At 45.1% G+C, this 23,224-nt stretch overlaps 1 protein-coding gene across 2 annotated transcripts in view; it reads left to right on the forward strand.

Annotated features, from left to right (window-relative positions):
* LOC144770737 (uncharacterized) overlaps nucleotides 1-23,224 on the forward strand; it is a 214,967-nt gene that overhangs the window by 86,805 nt on the left and 104,938 nt on the right. For both annotated transcript variants that reach the window (XM_078655478.1, XM_078655479.1), the window contains exon 12: nucleotides 21,742-21,896. In XM_078655478.1, the coding sequence (XP_078511604.1) occupies nucleotides 21,742-21,896 (155 nt within the window). The remainder of the gene's footprint in view (nucleotides 1-21,741; nucleotides 21,897-23,224) is intronic.

Consider the following 23,224-nt stretch of genomic DNA (forward strand, 5'->3'; position numbering starts at 1 on the left):
GATCATGGACCAAGCTTTTGCTCTTCTGAAATATTTTCTTTGTGACGGAATGCAATTTGTAGCATTCCATTGCTATTCAGTGTTCCTCAAGGCTCGTCTCCGAGCCCCACCCTTTTTAACATTTACATGGCACCGCTGTCTAAACTGATCAGACACCCAAATCGTGGGGTCTGTGGCAAGTGACCCAGTAGAAATGGCTTTACGCCTTCACAACTGCATGGTTTAGGTCGGGAATTGGATAACCCACAATTGCCTAAAGCTTAACTCTGAAAAAACTGAGGTTCTATTATTCGGCAGAAATTCCTCTCTGTGATCCCCTTATTTTGTGGCTGACAGAGTTTGGCACGCATCCTACTCCCTCCTCCAAGGAACCTGGGTGGTGTTTTTTTTTTATAGTAAACCTTCTTTTGAGGGCCACAAACTCCATCACCTCTGCCTCATTGTTTGCCATCAAATTTCTCAGGAGTGAGTTCCCTTTCATTCCTAAAGATTTGCAGAAAAAGGTGACCACCTACCTTGTTCTTTCAAGAATGGACTATTGCAATGACGATGCTTAAACAAAATACTGCAGCCCAACTTTTTTTTGTACATTCCTAAGCACCAATCACTCTCTGAAGCACCTACATTGACTCCCTGTCAATAAACTGATACATTGTAAGGCCCTCCGCATTGTCTTTAAGGCATTACATGGGCAGGGCCCCGAATTTTTCAGGAAATGTTTCTGCTGGTACACCCACCCAAGAACACTCTACTCTGCCTCAGCCTTTAATCTGGTGGTTCCCAGATTTAAAGAATCCCAATTTGGGAGGAAGGAGTTTTAATAAACTGCACCTTACGTCTCTGGAGCTCTTTTCCTGTTCAACTGAAAAACCCACTGATCTGCTGTCATTAAGGAAAGCACTAAAAACCTGGTACTTTCTTCATTGTCTTCTCTTGTGCCTTCTTAGCGATATATTCACAGCTAAGCACCTAGACACCTCAGGGTATTGGAGCGCTTTACAAATCTATTTTTAATTTCTTGTTCAGAGGAGGAAAAACTTACTTGCTTCTGTGTAGGCAATAAGCAGGCATGGCAGTAAGGCATTTGTAGGTGGCTGGCTCTGTATATGGTATGCCACTAGGCACCATGCCATGCACAGAGTCCAGAAGTTCACCTAAAAGGTACAGGGCTCCATGTAAAATCTAAAGTGCTCTATTAGTGGTAGTGTAGGCGAGCAACGCAAGTCCTAACACGGAGGAGTGTAAGCCATTTATTGCACAACAATAAATGGGACAACTCAAAAAAGAGATCCACACCAATTTGGTAAAATAAGCTTTGTTTGAGCTTATTTTGAGACAAAGATCTTTGCAATAAGGTAAGTACATTTTTAAATAAAAATTCTTTAGTTTCAAAAGTCGATTCTTAGTGCAATTTTCTTAAAGTCCAATGTTATCTATGGAGGAGAACAATAATGCAGTTATACAGGTAAGTATCCAAGGCGGCCACAAGGCAGTACCAAACATACACCACCAGCGGCACAGGGGATACCAGGTGTGAGAAAGTGTTTTTATATATACTGGACCAGAATAAGGTACAGTGTGTATAGATTCCACCAACCCCAGAGGTATAACAGATTGCCAAGATCAAATCTAATATTCCCTCTGTCTCTCCGTCCCCTCCTTTTTCTGTCCCCCCCCTTGTCCTCCATTCCTCTTAATCAGTTTCCCCCTATCTCCTTGGAAGTGTTCTTGGCTCTACTCCAGAAAGTGAAGTCCGGTTCCCCAGCCGACTGTGCGCCAGCCCGCTGTCTGAAAGTATTCTTCACCCATTGCCCCGACCCTCCTCTCTCTCTTCTTAATTCTTCCATTTCCTCCGGTTCTGTCCCTAAGTATTTCAAATCCGCTATAGTTCTTCCTATTTAAAAAAAACCTGGCCTAGACCCTTCCCTCCCCTCTAACTTTAGGCCTATCTCCCTTCTCCCCTACCTCGGAAAGATCTCGGAGAGCTACATCACTTCTTGCCTCTCTTCCCACATCGAGGACAACCACCTCTTGGCCTCCCACCAAGCAGGCTTCTGACCGGCTCACTCCACCGAGTCTGTTGTCCTGTCCGTCTTGGATGAGCTAAAGAGTGAGGCAGATTCGAACTTGCCCCAAGCCTTGGTGCTTCTCGATCTGTCCGCTGCGTTTGACACGGTCGACCATGCCATCCTTCTCGACCGTGTCAGCGCAGCGGGCGTCCGGGGTACTGCCCTCTCTTGGCTCGCCTCTTTTCTTAAAGATCGAACTCAGGCGGTTCATCTTTCCTGTTACTCCGCCCCTTCCCGCTTGGTCCCCTGTGGAGTTCCCCAAGGCTCCTCTCTGTCCCCTCTTCTTTTTAACCTTTATATCCGTCCTCTTATTCTTTCCCTTCTTGATATGGGGGTCTCCGTGTATAACTACGCGGATGACCTCCAGCTCGTTTTTGATCTTTCTTCTCCCTTGCACTCCCCACCCAAATTTCACTCTACCCTGGTCTTTATTTCAGATTGGATGAATCGGAATCAACTGAAGCTTAATCTTGACAAGACGGAGTTGGTCCTGACTGGCTCTTCCTCCTCCCCTTGGTCGACTGCCTTTTGGCCCTCCATCTCTGGCCCTCCACCTCTACCAGCGGCCTCGGCAAAGACCTTGGGCATTAGAGTCAGTCGGGACCTCTCTATGCATGCCCAGATCAGCTTGGTTGTCTCCTCCTGTTTCCTTTCCCTCTGAATCATCCGAAAGGTGTCCCGTTTCTTTTCTTCTGACGCCCTTAAGCTTATTATTTTGGCCATGATTCTTTCCCGTCTCGATTACGGGAACAGCCTGTACGTGGGCATTCCAGCGTACGAACTTCGCCGCCTACAGGCTGTCCAGAATCAGGCCGCCCGCCTTATTTTCCACCTCCCAAAGTCTTCCCACATCACCCCTGTCCTGAAAACACTTCATTGGCTCCCCATCTCCCAGAGATCCCTCTTTAAGATGGGCTGTCTGGTCTTCATGGCTCGAGCCCGCATCGGCCCAGTCTTTATCAACTCTCTCATCACTCCCTATGTCCCCAACCGTTCCCTCCGCTCCTCTAATCAGTTCCTCTCCAATGTACCTCGGTTCCGTAGATCCAAAACCGGAGTCACCAGATTCTCTGTTTTGGGTCCCTCCTTTTGGAATAGTCTCCCTCTACCAATCAGATCCATTACCATGTACTCCCAATTCCGTAAGGCCCTAAAATCCACCTGTTCTCCACTGCTTACTCCTGCTAAACAGTTCTGGCTTCCCCTGTCTCCCTCAGCTCCTCACCTCTAGCGCCAGGAAGCCGCTTGGTCACAGTGCGCTTTATTAAGAACCTTTTTCATTTCATTTCATTTCATTTCAGGTTAAAGCCAGGTGTGACCTTACTCTCTAAAGTGGTAGCTTGGTCGAGCAGTAAGGCAGTACCAGAGGACAGTGTAAAGCATTTGTTGTACACAGTCAGCAAAAGGTTTCACACACTCTAAGACTGAACTCCAGGCCAATTGTTTGTATATCAAAGATATAGTTGTTTTATTTCTAGAACCAACAGGTTTCAAAATATACTGTTCTCAATATGAGAGGTCTCAGATGGGTACTTTGCAGAAAGGCAATAAACTTTGTAAACACAGTGGGTACAGGGGTTGCAGTAGGCAACACAATTCTATACACAATTTAGCATTGAGCTCAATGGATTTTCCTATATAAGCACAGTTGATCACTTTGTATATTACTTTGGTAGTTCCAGGACTGGCTGCTAGATTCAGTCCTGGGGTTTAAGCTGAAAACCGTTTAGTAAAAACGTTTTAGGTATTGCAGTGATTTTTCAGGAATATAAAGCTATTTTAAAAGTTCACACTTAGAAACGTACGATCTTGTTACTTTGGTAATCCAGAACTAGGCTCCTGGGTCCAGCACTGAGGAATCAACTTAAAACGGGTAAGTAATTTCGTTTCAGTATTTCGTATGATTTTTAAAGAATATTTCAAGTTTTCAAAAGTACACACTTAGAAGAAATTTCATAGAAAAGCAGACCATGCATTCCAATGGAGAAAATTCAGGTTACTAGTAAACCCGGTAAGGATTACTTTTGCGGTTCAGTCCTGGGCTACAGGGTACAGTACTAGCTTCTCTCCTGATCACAGGTGAGTACTTCGGAATTCGGTTGATTTTATATGAATATTTTAAGTTTCCAAAACTTCACACTTAGAAGATTTTTCGAGTCAAACCAGTCAATGTTATGCAATGGCAAGTAAGTGAGTTACCGGTTTCTAGGTGAGTACTCGACTGGTGAAGTTGTGGTTCTGGGCATAGACTCAGGGGTCCCCCAGGGTCAGGTAGGTACAGTTGGTTCGCCCTCTGCGGCGCAGGGCCGCCGGGTACAGAGGTAGTTAGGCCCAATGTTATCCAATGAGGGACAGGGGGCTTCCGGTTGGTGGCTGCTGGCTAGCTGGCCAAGCGGCTGTGGGAACTGGGCTCCTGGTCACTTGCTTAGGACAAAGGGGGAAGCAGGATAGGGCAAAATTGGCACTGCAAGCGGTACTAGGACGGCTGGGTGCAGGGTGCTTTTGAGCCGTAGGGCGCTCACTGTTATTCAATGAGGAACTTGAAAAGGGAACAAAGGCTGCAGGCTCGGGGATGAAGGATCTTCTGGAGCGACCAACACTTCAAGGGGTAAGTTGGGATCTTGGAGGATAGGTCGGCACCCAGGAGTTGGGCACAGGGGGCCGTGGGATGCCGGGTGCAGGGGTGTCTTTTGAGGTAGGGAAATCTTACCCCCTGCTGGTCACGATCGGAGGGGTCCTTTATCCTGAGGCTGCAGGTGTCGTCGGGTTGGGTCTTTGGGCACTGGACTTCGGGTCCCAGTCCCCGGGGGGACGTCCTCGTGGTCCTGGATCACTCGGGCACAGGCCGGGCTTGGCGGGTGCGGAGTGGGAGTGGGTTGGTCCGGAGCTTCCTGGCTGGCACCAGGGGAGTGGTTGCAGCAGAACCTCTGCTGATGGGGCTCCCAGGCTTTGAGAGGGTCAAGCAGGCAGGTACTCTGGGTGTGCCATGTAGACTCTTTGTTTGGTTTTGTACTAAGACACTCAGCCTCACCCTGAGGGTGGCACAATAAGTGCTGCAGTCCTCAGGGGTCTTCTCTGGTCATCATGCCCTGGGTACCTAGGGTACCATTTACTAGGGACTGACAGGTGACCAGAGATGGCAAATGGGTTTTATTTTAAACACAGTTTTAGAGAAGGAACACAGGCCCTGGGTACCTGGCTGGCAGGAACCCAGAGCACACTCAGTCAAAGCACATCAGCAGTTCAGAAAAAAGTGGGGGCATACCAATGCAAGAAAGATGGCACTTTCTCACACAATCCCCCCCCCCCCCCCACCCCTCCCCCCAAACGAAAGGTGATGAGACTAACCTTGCCCTAGGGAGTCTTCATTGTCTAAGTGGAAGAACCTGGAAAGTCCGTCTGCATTGGCATGGGCAGTCCCTGGTCGGTGTTCCACTTCAAAGTCCATACCCTGTAGGGAGATGGGCCATCTCAATAGTTTTGGATTTTCCCCTTTCATCTGCATTAGCCATCTAAGGGTTCTTTGGTCAGTTTGAACCAGGAAGTGAGTTCCAAACAAGTAGGGCCTTAACTTCTTCAGGGACCAGACCACAGCAAAGGCTTCTCAATGGCGCCCCAACGCTGCTCTCTGGGGAGTAGCCTCTGCTTATTAAAGCAACAGGTTGGTCTTAGCCTTCCTCATTGATCTGGGAGAGGACCACTCCTATCCCCAGCTCTGAGGCATCAGTCTGCACTATGAACTGCTTGGAGAAGTCTGGTGCTTTTAGAATGGGTGCTGAGCAGATTGCTTCTTTCTGGGTGTCAGAAGCCTTTTGGCAGCCATCAGTCCAGTTTACTTTCTTGGGCATTTTATTGGATGCGAGTTCTGTGAGGGGAGTCACAATGGACCCATAGCCCTTCACAAACTTCCTGTAGTATCCAGTCAAGCCAAGGAATGCCCTGACTGTGGTCTGGGTGGTTGGAGCTGCCCAGTCCTGGATACTCTGCATCCTGGGCTGTAAGGGCCTCCGCCAACAAGGTGGCCCAAGTACACCACAGTGCCCTGCCCTATCCATTTACTAGGGGCTGACAGGTGACCAGAGGTGCCAATTGGGTTTTAGTTTCTATACAGTTTTAGGGAAGGAACACCGGCCCTGGGTACCTGGTTGGCTTATGGATCCTTATGGATCCTGAGGGCACCGGAGTCCTTTGTGCTGGTTTCATCGGAACAGAACCGCTGTCCTCAGGAGTTCTGTTTTGTTTTCTTTCAAAGTTCAGGCAGTTTTTCTCAGGTGTCTGGAAGTTGTTGGTGTCTTCTCACGGTGTCTTGGAAGTTGGAGACAGGTTGATAGGGGTGGGGTCAAGTCAGTAGTTGTCTTCAGTCTTCGCTGCATGGCATCTTCTTCGTCCTTCTTTGGTCGCTGGTAACTAGTTTCAAGGTCTGAGGGAGCCTCCTAAATACTAGATTTAGGGGACGTTTTAAGGGAGTAACCGGTAGCTTACCTGGGGAGACTGCACCTTCTATTATGATACCCTCCAGTGGGAGGGGGCATAGTCCTAGTTCTGATTGGAGGAGTTCCCTCATTTTCAAGATAGATGGGACTGAAAAATGTGCCTTACTACACCTGAGGGGTGGAGTTGGAAAAGGTGGGCACACATCCCAGGCTTTCTAAGTTTCCGCCTGTTTTCTCGCCCAAAGTGGGGGTGTGAACCGGGGGCTGTCAGCAGCAGAGGATGAGGGTCTCATTACCAAGGTGGCAGGCCTTTGGAGCTCACCACACAAGCACTGTGCCCATCCTGGGCTGAAGGTGTGAAACCGACTCCCAGGATGTGCATTGTTTCTGGTCCGAGAGGGCAGAGGTTCTCCACCAGGGTCTGGAAACATGTCTGTTTGTGGCAGGCTGCCTAAAGCTGGTAAGTGACCACATCAGGGTTGTTAGGTTTTCAGGGGGCACATCTAAGGTGCCATCTGAGTACACAGGGTAATACATCTCATACTGGCATCATTGTAGATTCATTATAAGGAGTTGTTTGGTACCAAACACTCTTGTGTTCAGTGAAGCCATCATGGTGCTGTGGGAATAGTTGTCAAGTTTCCAGTCCATGTACTCTCTATGGCTTCTCTGGCACTTACAATATTAGGAAATGGACCCAATATTGAAGGGGCATATCTGCTCCTGCATATGTCCACACCTATGATACAGTGCACCCTGCCTTGGGGCTGTTTAGGCCTGCTAGAGGGAAGACATACCTATATCTTAGGCAGTGTTTGTTAGTTAACACGGCACACAGGCAGTGTTCCTTATTGTTCTCTTCCAGGGGATCCTCCTCAATAGTCATAAGCATTAGAATTTTCCCGCCCATGCGCGGGACCCCGAAAACACTATATTATATGTGCCCCATATATATATATATATATAAACACAGACTTTTGGCTGAACCTCTGCCTCTGTGTCGGCGGGCTCACGGCAGGGGTAGCCACCCCCAGAAATCAACACACTCCACCAGCGTCGTCTTTCTCGTACTCTCAGAAAGAAAAAACACAGGAGCCGTGGCCTCAATAAACGGTGCAGATTTAATGCGGATACAACGTCCTACGCGTTTCGGAGTAAGCCTACTCCTTCATCACGGGCAAACTTTGTGCATAATAGTGTTTGTTATAAAGTAAAAAAAAATATGTCACGTGATAAGAAACATAGAAAAAATACTTTGCCATTTACATACTTTTCGCCGGTGTTAGCCTTAAAAGTGACATTATACCTCTGGTAGTTTTAGTGAAAACAATAAATCACAGTTCTTATTTGACCCCGACTGTAACTGTAAATGAGTAAGTGTTCGTGACCTGCGCTATTACATACCGCCCCTCTCCTTTACTTCAGGAAATGGCATAATACTAGCGGTACTGAGCTCAATAGTATAACATTTGAATAGTACAGTGATCATGTGCACCACTAACACATATTATAATTCAAAACCTAACATGTTGAAAAATATAACATATGGAAAAAAGGGTTTTGAGGCGACCTAACTGATAGAGGAAGCAAACCCTTGCTCTCAAAAGAGTGTCGTTCATGGTGAACCAGCCCGCTACGCTAGGTGTTCACCCTGTTTACACATAGCTAAAAGTTAGCCGTCATAAAGCAGACAATCGTACGCTTTAAAGTGACTGGCGGGCCAGAAACATAGTATTGCCCAAGTGGGCTGACGTGTTTGTGGTGCATATAAGAAAAAACAAATTAATGCCCTAGTGGGTCTGAATAGTACATTCCGAATAGTATTAACGAAAAAAGTTCATTGCGCAAATAGGTCACTTCTCCAGCCCATGTGGGCAAGTACTCAATGTAGTGCCAGCGAAAGTCTTCTTGGTCAGGTTTTGTAACACCTATGGACAATAGTAAAGGCAACCTATTAAAAACTTCATAATCAAAAAGAGAGTATCATGAAGAAATACACAAAATTCTAAAACAACATGCAGAAGTTCATGAAGCAGCAACAATCTCAAGACAAAAACTCATAGTTTCAGTATAAGTGTACTGACAGTTCCTCGTCCATATTCAACCCCTGGGGCACCATGGTGTTGAACCTTATGATAAACTTGGACTCCAATTTCCTGAGCTCCAGAAGTCTATTCCCACCCCTTATATTGGGGGGGATACAATCAATGACAGCAAATTTTACAAGATTGGCATTACTCTTGTGGTATTCCTGAAAATGTCGAGCCACTGGGTAGGTTTTGTCATTTTTGCTGATGGCTCGCAGATGCTCTAATACACGCTTTTTACCTTTATGAATAGTGCTACCAATATAGTATTTGGAGCACGGACACTTCAGGGTGTAGATGGCATACTCAGTGTTACATATATATATATCTCCATCTCCATCCCCCCCATCCCCCCATCTCCCCCTGGCGATAGCCAGTAGGTATATATAGTTAGGATTGGCTACCATAGGAAATCCGCAACATTCTATTGGGAATAACTTTGGCGCCGGTTGAGGAATTTGCGTGTAATTTTCCAAAATTTTGGCCAGCTCCGCTGCGCTCCTTCCCTGAAAGTTTTGGGGGGATTCGTGAAGTGGGGGCTGACAAAAAAGGGGGGTCCCAAAACGTGTTTTCCCAATGTTAATTTCCATAGGACGTTCTGACAAGTCTACAGCCCGAACCGCTGAACGGAATTACACCAAACTTGGCAAAATTGTAGGGACTGGTACGCAGAAGTGCCTTTGCTATATTTGATGAACATTGCTCAAGTGGTTTTTATGAAAATTAACTTCAAAAACACATATATATCTGGGTGGAGCCTAACCACACATCTCATCGTGAAATCTGATTGGCTGTCAGCACTTCATCCAAGAAGTGTTGGCAGCCATCTTGGGACCAATATACATGATAGCACCTCATTAAAAACATTGTAGTTAATAGAGGGTTTTAGGACTTTAGTTACATTATAAATCATTTGTTGATGGTACCATACTCATTTTAGGAATTGTGGTGTGTTCTAAGGTGATTTTACCATGTGAAAAAGCCTTCTGCTGTGATATCATGAATCATGTTTGAAAGAAAACTATTATCTCATGCTTTTCCCACAGTGGCTTGGAAGGGGATCTATAAGCTAAACTGAAAGCATATTTTCTGTAAATTCACATTATCTTTCTCAGTCATGTGAGAATGAAGTCTGACATTCTCAGTAAAACATGTACATCCAACAAGGACAGAGACTGTCAGTTGATTCCTTTGTGTTCTACTGCAGCCTCCTAGAGTGTTCTAAAGAACAACTAGAGCGCCAACAGTCCTACTTATTACAAAGGTATGGCACACCTGAAGCCATCTTGATTGGAATAAAGTGGTAACTCTTAAAACATTTCATTTAAAAAGGAACAAAATGGGGGGGTATATTTTGCCATAGAAAGTATGATTAGTGCTGCAGAAAGAAAATTAGGGCACATTTTGAGAGACTTCTCAAATCCTCTTCTATTTCATGAAAAAAAAATTCTGACATGCAGTCTCCCAAGATGGCCACCAGAGACAAAAGAGCCCAAATGTAGCACAAATATCACCCAGATGTAGCCCAAGTATAGCCCAATGACAGAATGTCCCAGAGTGTTGGAAAGAACAACTAGAGCGCTAACAGTCCTACTTATTATAAAGGTATGGCATACCTGAAGCCATCTTGATTGGAATAAAGTGGTAACTCCTAAAACATTTCATTTAAAAAGGAACAAAATGGGGGGGTATATTCTGACATAGAAAGTATGATTAGTGCTGCAGAAAGAAATTAGGGCACATTTTGAGTGACTTCTCAAATCCTCTTCAATTTCATTAAAAAAATTCTGACATGCAGTCTCCCAAGATGGCCACCAGAGACAAAAGAGCCCAAATGTAGCCCAAATATCACCCAGATGTAGCCCAAGTACAGCCCAATGACAGAATGTCCCAGAGTGTTCTAAAGAACAACTAGAGCGCCAACAGTCTTATTTATGACAAAAGTATGGCACACCAGAAGCCATCTTGATTGGAATGAAGTGGGAAGTCTGAAAACATTTAATTTAAAAAGAAATAAAATGAGGGGGTTCATTTTGCCATAGAAAGTATGATTAGTGCTTCAAAAAGAAAAATTAGGGCACATTTTGAGTGACTTCTCAAATCCTCTTCTATTTCATTAAATAAATTCTGACATGCAGACTGAACCATGCACTTTGAATACCAGCGGCAGACTTCCCTGGTGAGCAGTAGCTTTACTACAGTGATCTAATGATCAACTAGAGTGCTAACATTCAGAATTTATGGCAAATGTGTGACACATCTGAATGCCTTCTTGATGGAACCAAAGTAAACAAGCATTGAAAATGCAATAGATCTCGCCCTCGTTTAAGTTAAAGCCATTCTGTTTGTAATGAGGTGGCTTTTTAGCTTTGCTTTTATTAGTGTTTTTAAAACTCATGTAAATAACATGCATATGTATGCATATATGTATATGTATGCATGCATTTATATTTTTATTTATATAGATATGCAGATTATATAAGTTTATGTATGTATATACATATATATATATATATATGTGTATATATATATATATATATATGTGTATATATATGTGTGCGTGTAGATAGAGGTAGAGAGGTAGAGGTAGAGAGGTAGAGACTAGTAGAGAGAGAAGTAGGGCGAGGTAGAGAGTGAGTAATAGAGAGTAGAGAGACAGTAGTAGAGAGCAGTAGAGAGAGTAGCAGAGAGTGAGTAGTAGAGAGTAGTAGAGTGAATAGTAGAGTGAGTAGTAGAGAGTAGTAGAGTAGTAGAGAGAGTAGCAGAGAGAGAGAATAGTAGAGTAGTAGAGAGTGAGTAGTATAGTGAGTAGTAGAGAGAGAGTAGTAGAGAGAGAGCAGTAGAGAGAGAGCAGTAGAGAGAGCAGTAGAGAGAGTAGTAGAGAGAGAGTAGTAGAGAGAGAGTAGTAGAGAGAGAGTAGTAGAGAGAGAGTAGTAGAGAGAGAGTAGTAGAGAGAGAGTAGTAGAGAGAGAGTAGTAGAGAGAGAGTAGTAGAGTAGTAGAGCGTGAGAAGTAGAGTGAGAAGTAGAGTGAGAAGTAGAGTGAGAAGTAGAGTGTGGGTAGTAGAGTGTGGGTAGTAGAGTGTGGGTAGTAGAGTGTGGGTAGTAGAGTGTGGGTAGTAGAGAGTGGGTAGTAGAGAGTGGGTAGTAGAGAGTGGGTAGTAGAGAGTGGGTAGTAGAGAGTGGGTAGTAGAGAGTGGGTAGTAGAGAGTGGGTAGTAGAGAGTGGGTAGTAGAGAGTAGTGGAGTAGTAGAGAGTAAGCAGTAGAGAATAGTGGAGAATATTCCAAAGTTTGGCACAGCACCACTTGCACAATAAGTCCAATCAAATCATATCACTTAGAGTCCTTATTGAAGCGCTGAATCTTGGTGTATATTCAAATGCTTTTATTTTCCTTAAGTTTATGTACCACAGCCAGCCGACACGTTTCGTTCTGTACAACACAACTTCTTCAGGGCATTCTTATTTCCTTCAAGTTATGTTGGTATCCTGTTGTTATATAACTAGATATTTCTTCCAAATGTTAGACGAGACGTAAGTACATTCTTATTCAAAGTGACTAGGTATCAATTTTACCCACACAATTCGGGCAGACTTGAGTAATTTATAGCATCCTCAAAGTCAGTCTTTCAAAACTTCCAAAGAATAGGACATGATAATCCAAATCCAAATGTTTCTCAAGAAAAGTCATTTTCAATCGTTCGGAATATCGGCGTTTGGGCAGATATGACCCAGGGACCCCCAGTATGCAAGGGGAATTAGTCCCCCCTCTGCAAACGCACCAGTGACCTGCGTTCCAGAGAGGTGTAAAAAGGGGGATAGCCTCATTACACCTCTGTGCAATGCAGCCCCCTGGCGCATACTGGAGAATCCAGGTGGGCTAGTTGGCCCCCAGGGACCCCTAGTATGCAAGGGGAATTAGTTCCCCCTCTTCAAACATGCACGGGGGCTGCGTTGCACAGAGGTGTAAAAAAGGGTGTGGCCTCATTATACCTCTCTGCAATGCAGCCTTACTGGAGGCTCCTGGTGTGCTAGTTGGCCCCCAGGGACCCCCAGTGTGCAAGGGGAATTAGTTCCCCCTCTGCAAACGCGGCAGGGGGCTGCGTTGCAGAGAGTTGTAACAAGGGGCATAGCCTCATTACACCTCTGCAATGCAGCCCCCTGGCGCATACTGGAGGTTCCAGGTGGGCTAGTTGGCCCCGAGGGGCCCCCAGTATGCAAGGGGAATTAGTTCCCCCTCTTCAAACATGCCCGGGGGCTGCGTTGCAGAGAGGTGTAAAAAGGGGCGTGGCTTCATTACACCTCTCTGCAATGCAGTCCCCTGGCGCATACTGGAGATTCCTGGTGGGCTTTCAGGTCTTATATAGTTAGGAATTAGCATTAAAAAAACCTTTGAAATTCACTGAAAAAACCATAGGTTTCAGGCCTTATATAGTTAGGAATTAGCATTTAAAAAACCTTTAAAATTCACTCAAAAAACTATAAGTTTTAGGGGTGTTATAGTTAGCTGGACATTTCACTCATACAAAACCATTGAAATTGCTCCTATATAGTTAGTAGTACTAACTATATTTCGCGCACCCGCCATCCACTGCTGATGATGTCACATATTACATCATTCATGACATGGTCAGTGACATCACTGATGACATCACTGATGACTTCACTGATGACATCATCCACGTGACAATCACATACACCTTTTCATACACTAGTAAAATCTTTCATCACTCTTTTTAAAATACAGAGTATCATATTTGAATCCACTGTTACAGCAATACAAGTATCTAAAAACCCACTCAGTGATTCATAATGTATGCACACATCTAATCACTTACCTGTAGATTCACTCATACATGCTGTCAATGAACAATAGAACACTATCAAAAATACTTATACACCTAAATCGACATTACACACCAGCACACACCCTATTCACACATTGGATCATGCTTACATATTTACTTAGCTACACATTTATACAAACACAACTTCATCTATTCATTTAGATAGTAAGTCATACTTGGTGAATTATAAAAGCATTATTACAAGTATAAAGTTATCCATACAGTCACTCACACAATCATTGAGTCTTATGTATACTTATTTATATACAACAACTGACACATACACTGCCTTTTATTTTTCTAGTTTATTGGACATGTACCATTGAGAAATATATTTGCTCAACACCACACCCATAAAGATATTCACTCACCCAAACAACTGTTAGAACATGTAGTTTTAACTTCATATATCTAGTGAATCAACTATTCACACATCTTTGGGCAGTCACACACACCCCACCGAACCACACACACATTCACTCTTCCATACAAATATTCAGTTAACTAATCAATAACTAATATAGACTTTCACATAGCTAGTAACCAACTGGAGTACCAGTTTACACAACAACTGACAAAGTGATACAGATATTCAAACAGTTTAGTCACTATCCACTATATTTAGTGAGACACTATAAATTGGTCAAGTAAACAGTCAATTACACTGATACTAAATCCTCCATCCAAATATTTATTTTTATATACCCACTCATTCTTCAATGCAAATTGCTATATATATAATGCATATTTAAATAACGAAGCAAACCACATTCACTGGATGATGTCATCAGTGATGTCATCAGTGATGTCATTTGAGACGTCATCAGTGATGTCACTGACCAGGTCATGAATGATGTAATATGTGACATCATCAGCAGTGGATTGCGGGTGCGCGAAATATAGTTAGTACAACTAACTATATAGGAGCAATTTCAATGGTTTTGTATGAGTGAAATGTCCAGCTAACTATAACACCCCTAAAACTTATAGTTTTTTGAGTGAATTTTAAAGGTTTTTTAAATGCTAATTCCTAACTATATAAGGCCTGAAACCTATGGTTTTTTCAGTGAATATATATATATATATATATATATATATATATATATATATATATATATACACACACACAATTGCAGCCCAATAAACAGTAGAGCTGAATTATGCTGTAAAGAATTTCCACCATACATGCATTAGAAACATGAGAAACAACACAAAGTTTGTTTAGAAACTGTTTTAATGCTCAGAAGGCAGTAGAATTTCTCATAAAACACTGAAAGCATAGAAAGCTCCCAGGCTGCATTGCAAACACACAGTCTAGAAAGACTGAAAAGCTAACCTGTAGCTGCATGCAATAAACTGACACCGTCAGGCACTCCTGACCCCCAGCTTCCCATCATGCCTCAGGGGTGACAGTTAGGTCAGTTGGTCTTTCCGGCTCCTTCAGGAAGGATCCTGGGGACACAGCTCCACTCATTTCTGATTTTTGGCAGAAATTCACTTCATTTTCACAACTTTTTTGGCTTACTTCGACGTTTTACATCTTGTCAAGCAAGAATCTGTCTTTTATTGACAGTTTTTTTAGCTTTTTCTCCTTCAAAATGCCTTCTCTTTTTGATACCTGCCCTTCTTGTGGAAAAAAGAAGCCCAAGACAGACAAACATAAAGTCTGTATACTTTGTCTGCCTGAAGATCATGATCCAAGGACCTGTCCTCACTGCAAAACCCTGTCAGGAAGAACTCTGAAGGGCAGGGAGAGGATTCGCTTATATGGCCTGGCTAGGTCATCCAGAGGAAGGTCTCCGGTAAAGAAGGGCTCCAAGAGGTCTAGAACACCTTCTAAGGACAAGACTTCACACCCTTCAGCGTCGGGCTCGGTGCTGAGAAGATCTACCGGTGGGTGATTTATCTAAAAAAACGACCTTCGGCGGCGGGCTCGTCGTCGAGAAGGGATTCAGGTACGTCGTCGACGTCGAGATTTCAAGACCCTCCGCTGTCGTCAACTCGGCGGCGATCGGTGTCGAGGACAACAACCCCTCCGCCGACGTCAACCCGGCGAGGTTCGGCGTTGAGGAACAAGAGCCCTCCGCCGTCGTCAACCCGGCGATGTCGTCGAGGAGCAGACCTCCGCCGTCGTCAACATGACGTTCGGCGTCGAGAAGAGGCTCACCTCCGTCGTCGCAGATACAGCGGTCGACGCCGAGAGCCCAGAGTCCTCCGCCGTCCACAACCAGGCATCGATCGGCGTGGAGGGTAAGATCTCCGTCATCGTCTCGTCGACGTTTGGCTTAGAGGGTGCCAAATAACCTTCCGCCGTCGTCGCGTAGACCCTCGACGTTGAGATTGGCTACTCCGCCATCGTCCCACAGACGTTGGGCGTCGAGGGAGAGGCATGTTCCGTCGTCGGCTGCACGCCGTTCGACGTCGAGGCACCCCCGATCTTCACCAGCCTCTCGCCGGCATCGCTCGCCGTCGAGGCATTCGACATCGAAAGACCACTCGACGTTGAGACAACAAGAATCGCTGAAGCATGCAGGATCGACGTCGAGACCTTCTTCAAAGAGATCCAGAGAAGAATCGGTGATTCTGGTGATGGAGCCAGCGTCCCGCCACTCCTCCTCGCATTCGTCCAGGCGAGCTTCCTCAAGGAAGCCCTGCACGCAAGTCGCCTTTGCATCGGACGGAGCCTTCTCCTACTGAGGTGCGGTTGTCCCCGAGATGGAATTTGCCGTTACATCACTGGCGAGATTCAGGGGCTACAAGGCGGATGCAGGAGTACGTCAGTCCTATGCACAGGTCTCCTCTTCAAAGACTGGTTGAAGAAGCGGACAGATGTAGCCCCCCCAGGCACAGGGTCCCAGCTGAGAGATCACCTGTGAGGAGGCCTTCTAGATCTCGTTCCCCCAGAAGGGAACATCGCTCGAAATCAAAGGGATAGGAGACGCAATATTCATACTCTTCTCTACCCACTCTTCAAAGATGAATTCCTCCTACACTTTTGGATAACCCTATCCCTAGGGTCTCACTGATTGACGACATTAACACTTACCATGATGTCCTGCAGAGGGGAGCTCAGAAGCTCAACATTGAAATGTCTGTCCCCCAGGTCACCACAACGGCGATTTTTGAGACGCTTCACCAGAAGTCTGGGTCTCGTCCCTTGCTTCCATTGGTTCCAGGAATTGTGGAACCGGTCATGGACATTTTCTTGTCTCCAGCGACCATTAAGGCGGTGCCAGCTCGCATTCAAAAGAAATACAAGCCAGCTACCTCAGACCCGGTCTTCGTCAAGACTGATCCTCCTGCAGACTCGGTGATCGTAGTGTAGCAGCAGCACGTAAGACACATGCGGTCACTGCTACCTCTTCAGTTCCTCCAGATAAGGACAGCAGATCACAGGACTCGTGGGGTCGCAAGGTCTGCAACTCTGCCGCATCTACTCTGAAGGTCTCCAGTGCAGCAGCGCTTTTGGGCAGATATGATAGAAACTTATGGGATTCCATGGAGCGCTTCCAAACTGCCAAAAGAAGATCAGAAAGACTTTGAAGAGACGCTGACTGAAGGCTGTCTGGTGGCTAACCAGATGATTAGCATGGCGGCGGACGACGCAGTGCTTTCGGCACATTCGTATGCGCATGGAATATGCGCCAGAAGGTCGGCTTGGTTGCGCTTGACAGGCCTCAAACCTGATGCACAACAACACATCTTGAACCTCCCACTCTCCGGTTCCTCTCTCTTCGGCTCCCACACTGACGATGAGATGAGTAGAATGAAAACTGAGCTGGACACTCTCAAAGCAGTCAGCTTGGAGAAGAAAAAAGAGTTCAAGCGCAGATACAAAACCAATCAGTGCAAGGGGGCTCAACAGAGGGTTCAACCCCCTCAGTGGTCCCAAAACAAGAATCAGGGCAAGTCCCAGTTTCGAGGAGGAAAATCTAACAGAGGTAGAGGTGGTCACCAGCAGCAGTCCTCTACCACTACGAGAGGAGGAAAGTCATGAACTGTGGCTTCCTCCGCCTCCGTTGCCCACTCCAGTGGGAGGAAGTGCTTCTCAACATCTAGCAGAGTGGGCCAGCATCACAAAAGATCGCTGGGTGCTGAATATACTGAGCAATGGATATGCGCTACGTTTCCGTGTGCTTCCAAAGGACATTCCACCAAAGAAGTCTCGTCCTCATCAGTTACAGCTGCTTCGAAAAGAGGAGAGAGCTCTTCTCCAAAAGTAGGCTATAGAATGTAAATGTAAATGTTTTTGTACCTGTATAGCGCACAGCTACCCGCAGTGGGTTTCCCGGCGCTTGTACGAATACCGCAAGGGAACCCTTCCTGGCTTTCGCTGTGAAGTGTCCACTCCTGGGCACCCCATGGTGCAGACCAGGCATCCCTCGCGTTGTGGGGGCCGTTGTGGAGACTAAGCAAGCTATTGCCCAGAGTTGCAGCGCGGGACCCATGATCAGAATAGGCACTGAGGCGAGAATATCCGGTCAGGGGAATTAATGAGCCCGAGACCCGCCGAGGCGGGAATCAAACCCTGGCCCCTGGCCAGAGCTCTGCATCTAGGTCTGCCTGCTCTAACCATTGAGCCACACTTCTCCACATAGAAGAGGTTCCACCCTCTCAAAGAGGAAAAGGAGTTTACTCCAGATATTTTTCTTGTCCCCAAAAAAGATCAGGAGGGCAAGATTCGACTAATCCTAGCCTTCGACTTCTGAACAAAGTCATAATCAGGGAGAAGTTTCGCATGTTGGCCCTTCACCAAATATGTCCACATCTACAAGTAGGGGATTGGATGTGTTCGGTGGACCTCCAAGATGCGTACTTCTACATTTCCATCGCAAAACGTCATCGGAAGTACCTGCGGTTTGTGGTCGGCCACAAGCATTATCAGTACAAGGTCCTGCCCTTTGGACCGAAGTCCGCTCCTCGAGTCTTCACCAAATGCATGGCAGTGGTGGCGGCTTTTTTTCACAGAAAAGGTCTCTTCGTCTATCCATACTTGGACTTGAAACCTCTCGGTGGTGGTGGTGCATCTTCCAGGAGAGCTAAATGTCAAGGCAGACGCACTCAGCAGGCACTTCAAAGATCAGCCAGAGTGGGTGCTGCACGACGAGGTGGTGGGAGACCTTTTCCATCGTTGAGGTCGTCCGGAAATAGATCTATTCGTGGACGACGAAAACACAAAATGCCATGCCTTCGCGTCTAGATTCCACTGTCCAGGGACAATAGGGAATACTCTTTTGATGGACTGGTCAGAGACATTTGCCTACGCCTTTCCTCCTCTGCCCCTGATCCCGAAGGTGGTGTCAAAGCTACTCAGATCCAGCATGACCATGATTCTCATAGCTCCAGACTGGCCACGGCAGTGGTGGTACCCGGACCTTCTACATCTGTCGGTACTTCCACACAGGAGACTACCTTGCAGGCCGGACCTGCTGACCAAGATGGGAGGGAGGATTCTTCATCCCAACCTTCCCTCACTGAACTTGACAGCATGGCTCCTGATGTCCTGCAATACGGACATTTAAATCTGCCTCCTGATTGTATGCATATTTTAAAAGAAGCGAAAAGACCCTCCACAAGAACGTCATATGCGTTTAAGTGGAAGAGGTTTTTACTTTGGTGTAAGGAACATCACTTTGATCCTACGAAGGGGCAGGAGGGTGTCATTCTCCCTTACCTTCTGTATCTAGCAAGATCTGGTCTTAAGTATGCTTCTGTCAGGGTTTATTTATCTGCCATTACGGCGTACCGGAAGTCGCCTAACCAGTCCTCCTTCTTCCAGATGCAAGTGGCCAAGGATTTCTTGCAGGGGTTAAAGAAAGTGTAGCCCCCTGTCCGAAACCCTTCTCCTCCTTGGGAGTTGAACCTGGTGTTATCAAAGTTGATGGGCCCTCCTTTTGAGCCAATCCACAGAGCTTCCTTGCAACATTTGTCTTGGAAGGCCGCTTTTCTGGTAGCGATTACATCAGCTCGCAGAGTAAGCGAGAGCCAAGCACTGTGTACCAATGAGCCTTACACTGTTTTCCACCATAACAGAGTAGTCTTAAGGGCACATCCTTCTTTTCTCCCTAAGGTGGTGTCTTATTTTCACATCAATCAATCCATTTCCCTGCCATCTTTCTTCCCTGATCCAGCGACTCCAGCTGAGCGGTCGCTTCATTCCTTAGACCTCAAGAGGGTGCTTAAGTTCTACTTAAAAAGTACCAAGCAAATAAGGAAGACAGATCAATTGTTTGTTAATTATGGCGCCCTGAGAACGGGCTTCCCAGCCGCTAAGAGATCCATTTCGAGATGGATTGTTTCATGCATTACCTTAGCTTACCAGCTGGCGAAAAGACCCTTACCTTTACCCTCCCAAGGCTCATTCCACCAGGGGGAAAGCGGCCACTGTTGCTTTCTTGCATAACGTCCCTATGTCAGACAGAAATTTGCAAGGCCGCAACCTGGAAATCAGTTCATACCTTTACGAGGCATTACTGCCTAGAATCTTATTCCAGGACTGATGCTCAAGTAGGCCAAGCCTCCTTGAGGAATCTGTTTGGATAGTTTTTTTGAGCTATCCTAGCTTAGTTTTTCTAAGCTTACTGATCACGTTTCTGTGTTCTCCTTTGCCCGCAGGGAGATGAGGTGAGGCTCGCTATTCTATTCTAATGCTTATGACTATTGATGAGGATCCCCTGGAAGAGAAGGATTAGTTACTTACCTCTAATCCTAGTTCTCTTCCAGGGGTATCCTCATCAAAGTCATAAGCAACCCTCCTGCCTCCCTGGGCAAAGGACTATTTTAAGTTGGAGATATTGTTAACCTCTAAGTTTCATGGTTTTTCAGTTTCCGCAAAGAACAACTGACCTAACTGTCACCCCTGAGGCATGATGGGAAGCTGGGGGTCAGGAGTTCCTTAAAGGCACGGTGTCAGTTTATTGCATGCAGCTACAGGTTAGCTTTTCAGTCTTTCTAGACTGTGTGTTTGCAATGCAGCCTGGGAGCTATCTATGCTTTCAGTGTTTTATGAGAATTTCTACTGCTTTCTGAGCATTAAAACAGTTTCTAAACAAACTTTGTGTTTCTCATGTTTCTAATGCATGTTATTCATGTATGGTGGAAATTCTTTACAGCATAATTCAGCTCTAGTGTTTATTGGGCTGCAATTGCATATATATATATATATATATATATATATATATATATATATATATATATATATATATATATATATATATATATATATATATATATATATATATATATATATATATATATGTGTGTGTGTGGGGTACATATAATATATTGTTTCCGGGGTCCCGCGCATGGGCGGGAATATTCTAATGCTTATGACTTTGATGAGGATACCCCTGGAAGAGAACTAGGATTACAGGTAAGTAACTAATCCATTTTGTCTGCACCAGGGCATGTATGCTGCAGTGGCATTCTTCATGGCCTAGGTGAAGGGTCCCTAGGTGATTCTCTTCAGTCCCAATGCCCTTGGTACCCAGATAATATTTACTAGGGTCTTACAGGGGGCCTGAAGGGCCAATCATGGCATGGCTTTTAGGGAACAAGCCCTGGCACAGGGGACCTGGTTAGCAGGGTCTCTCTGCACTTTAATGGAAACCACATCAACGTTCAGGCAAAAAGTAGGGGCTAACCATGGAAAGAGGCATTTTTTCACAATTAAAATATTGAAAACATCAAAAATGCTGTTAAATTCACAGCAGTAGTGCCAGACAGCGGGAGCGCCGAGCAGCTTTCGGCGACTGCCATCTCTGTATCTGTGGCTGAGAACACGGGCTCTAGGGCAGGGCCACAACTGGAATGGTGGAGATCAGGGAACGCTGTTAGGCAGTAGTCACATCCTCGCCTCAAACGGGAGGAGTGCCAGCAAATGGAATCTAGTATGGCCGATTGGTGGCTTAATTAAAGCAGCACTTGAATGCGCCAACAAAAAATAGAGCAGGCAAGTGGAATAAAAAAGATATTCCATTGTCTTTTGGAAATAAAACACAATTTTGAACATTATATCCTTCCCATTAAAATGTCGTTTTTTTTCAAATGTGTTTTTATTTTTTTATGAAACTAAATATTCCATAATTTGTATATTGTTTTGAGGTGCTAATCATAGAAATTTCTGAGGTGGGGTTTTCTGGCTTCAATTAGTGATTCAGTGAGGTTCCAAAGAAGTAAAAAGTTAAAAATCACTGGTGTACGTAATTAAATATTTTCTCCTGTTGCACCACAGTTACACATTTACAAGCACTGTAAAACATATAATAAATGTTTATCCTAAAATGATCCTTTCATGTTCATTGCCAGTGTATGCGATTCGTGAGGCAGCCACCAGCAACCTGAAAAAACTGGTAGAGAAGTTTGGCAAGGACTGGGCACAAGCCACCATCATCCCCAAAGTTCTGGCTATGTCAAACGATCCCAATTATCTGCACCGCATGACTACGCTCTTCTGCATCAATGTAAGCCTTTCATGAAATGCTAATTCGTTATTTATTGCAATTTATGCCTATTTTTCAGCTCAACAGTTATGAGAATGATGTAACAGTTCTGTTTTGTGAATGGTTGTTCAACGATCTTGGGCTCTAAGAAATACTGGAGCTGGGTGTTTTTGGGCTTAATGTTCTCAACCTAGATTAGAACTATTTGGTCCTTTGGCTGCAATTCCTCAAACTATAAAAATGTAGTTCAGTTACTTCAATATAAATGTTTCTTGAAGCTTGATTCTATTCCATGGTCTGGGAAATGTACCATGAAAGGCCTGTGAATGGGTATGATTGTTATACAAAAAGGATAGTTAAACATCAGGGACTAGCTTTCTTCCAAGTACAAATAGTGTAAACCGTGTAATATAATAATACTAATAATAATAATAATTAACATTTTTGAGTTTGGAAAGAGGCCAGGGCTAGATTTCCTCACACCCCCCCTCCCAATTAACAAATAGAATAGTCTTCCTAAATATGGGATTACAGAAATATATTCTTAGATAATCTTTATTTATCTCCTACAGGAAGTATAGTAAATCTCTTGTTTAAAAAGTGTTGCATGTGGCTGAAAAAGCATATGTTGCTAGCTTGTAAAGCAAGAAAGGAGAAGTGTGGCTCACTGGTTAGAGGAGGCAGACCTGGAAGCAGAGGTCAGCCCGGGACCAGGGTTCGATTCCCGGCTCGGCGGGGTCTTGAGTTCAAATGTCCATGGACTCGACCATTCTCGCTCCGGTGCCTACTCGATTCACGGGTTCACACTCTGCGACTCTGGGCAATAGCTTGCTTAATCTCCACAACGGCCCCTCGCGGCGGGATGCCTGGCTTTCACCTTGCGGATACCCTACCGGGGTTATCTCACAGGGGAATACCAGGACCGGTAACCTAAGCAAGCGCTTAGAAACCGCTTGGTGATTTGCGCTATATAAATTCCTGTACATTTACATTTACATAAGGAGAGCTGAATAATTACTTTCCATTTTGTTTCTACCAGAGTTTTTTTTATAGCCCGAACTTGACCCAAAGGTATCGGAGCGCTTTACATGAGCACCAGTTTCGTTACACAAAGAGAAATTCATTTTTGTTGGGCACGGGGAGATTAAGGAATTTGCCCAGAATCACAGGATATTGACCTTCCCTGCCAAGACTCTAACCCAGTTCACTAGCTTTGAGGTCTACCGCTCTAGCCGTAAGGCCACATCCTCTCAGGTTTATAAAACATTCAACCCCCAGGGAGAATTATTTTGCAAAATGACCGGAAATTATCAAATAAAGATCAACTGAAAGTGCTGAAGATTCTCAAT

Source organism: Lissotriton helveticus, chromosome 7 (genome assembly GCF_964261635.1).
Source record: "Lissotriton helveticus chromosome 7, aLisHel1.1, whole genome shotgun sequence".
Classification (NCBI taxonomy): Eukaryota; Metazoa; Chordata; class Amphibia; order Caudata; family Salamandridae; genus Lissotriton; species Lissotriton helveticus.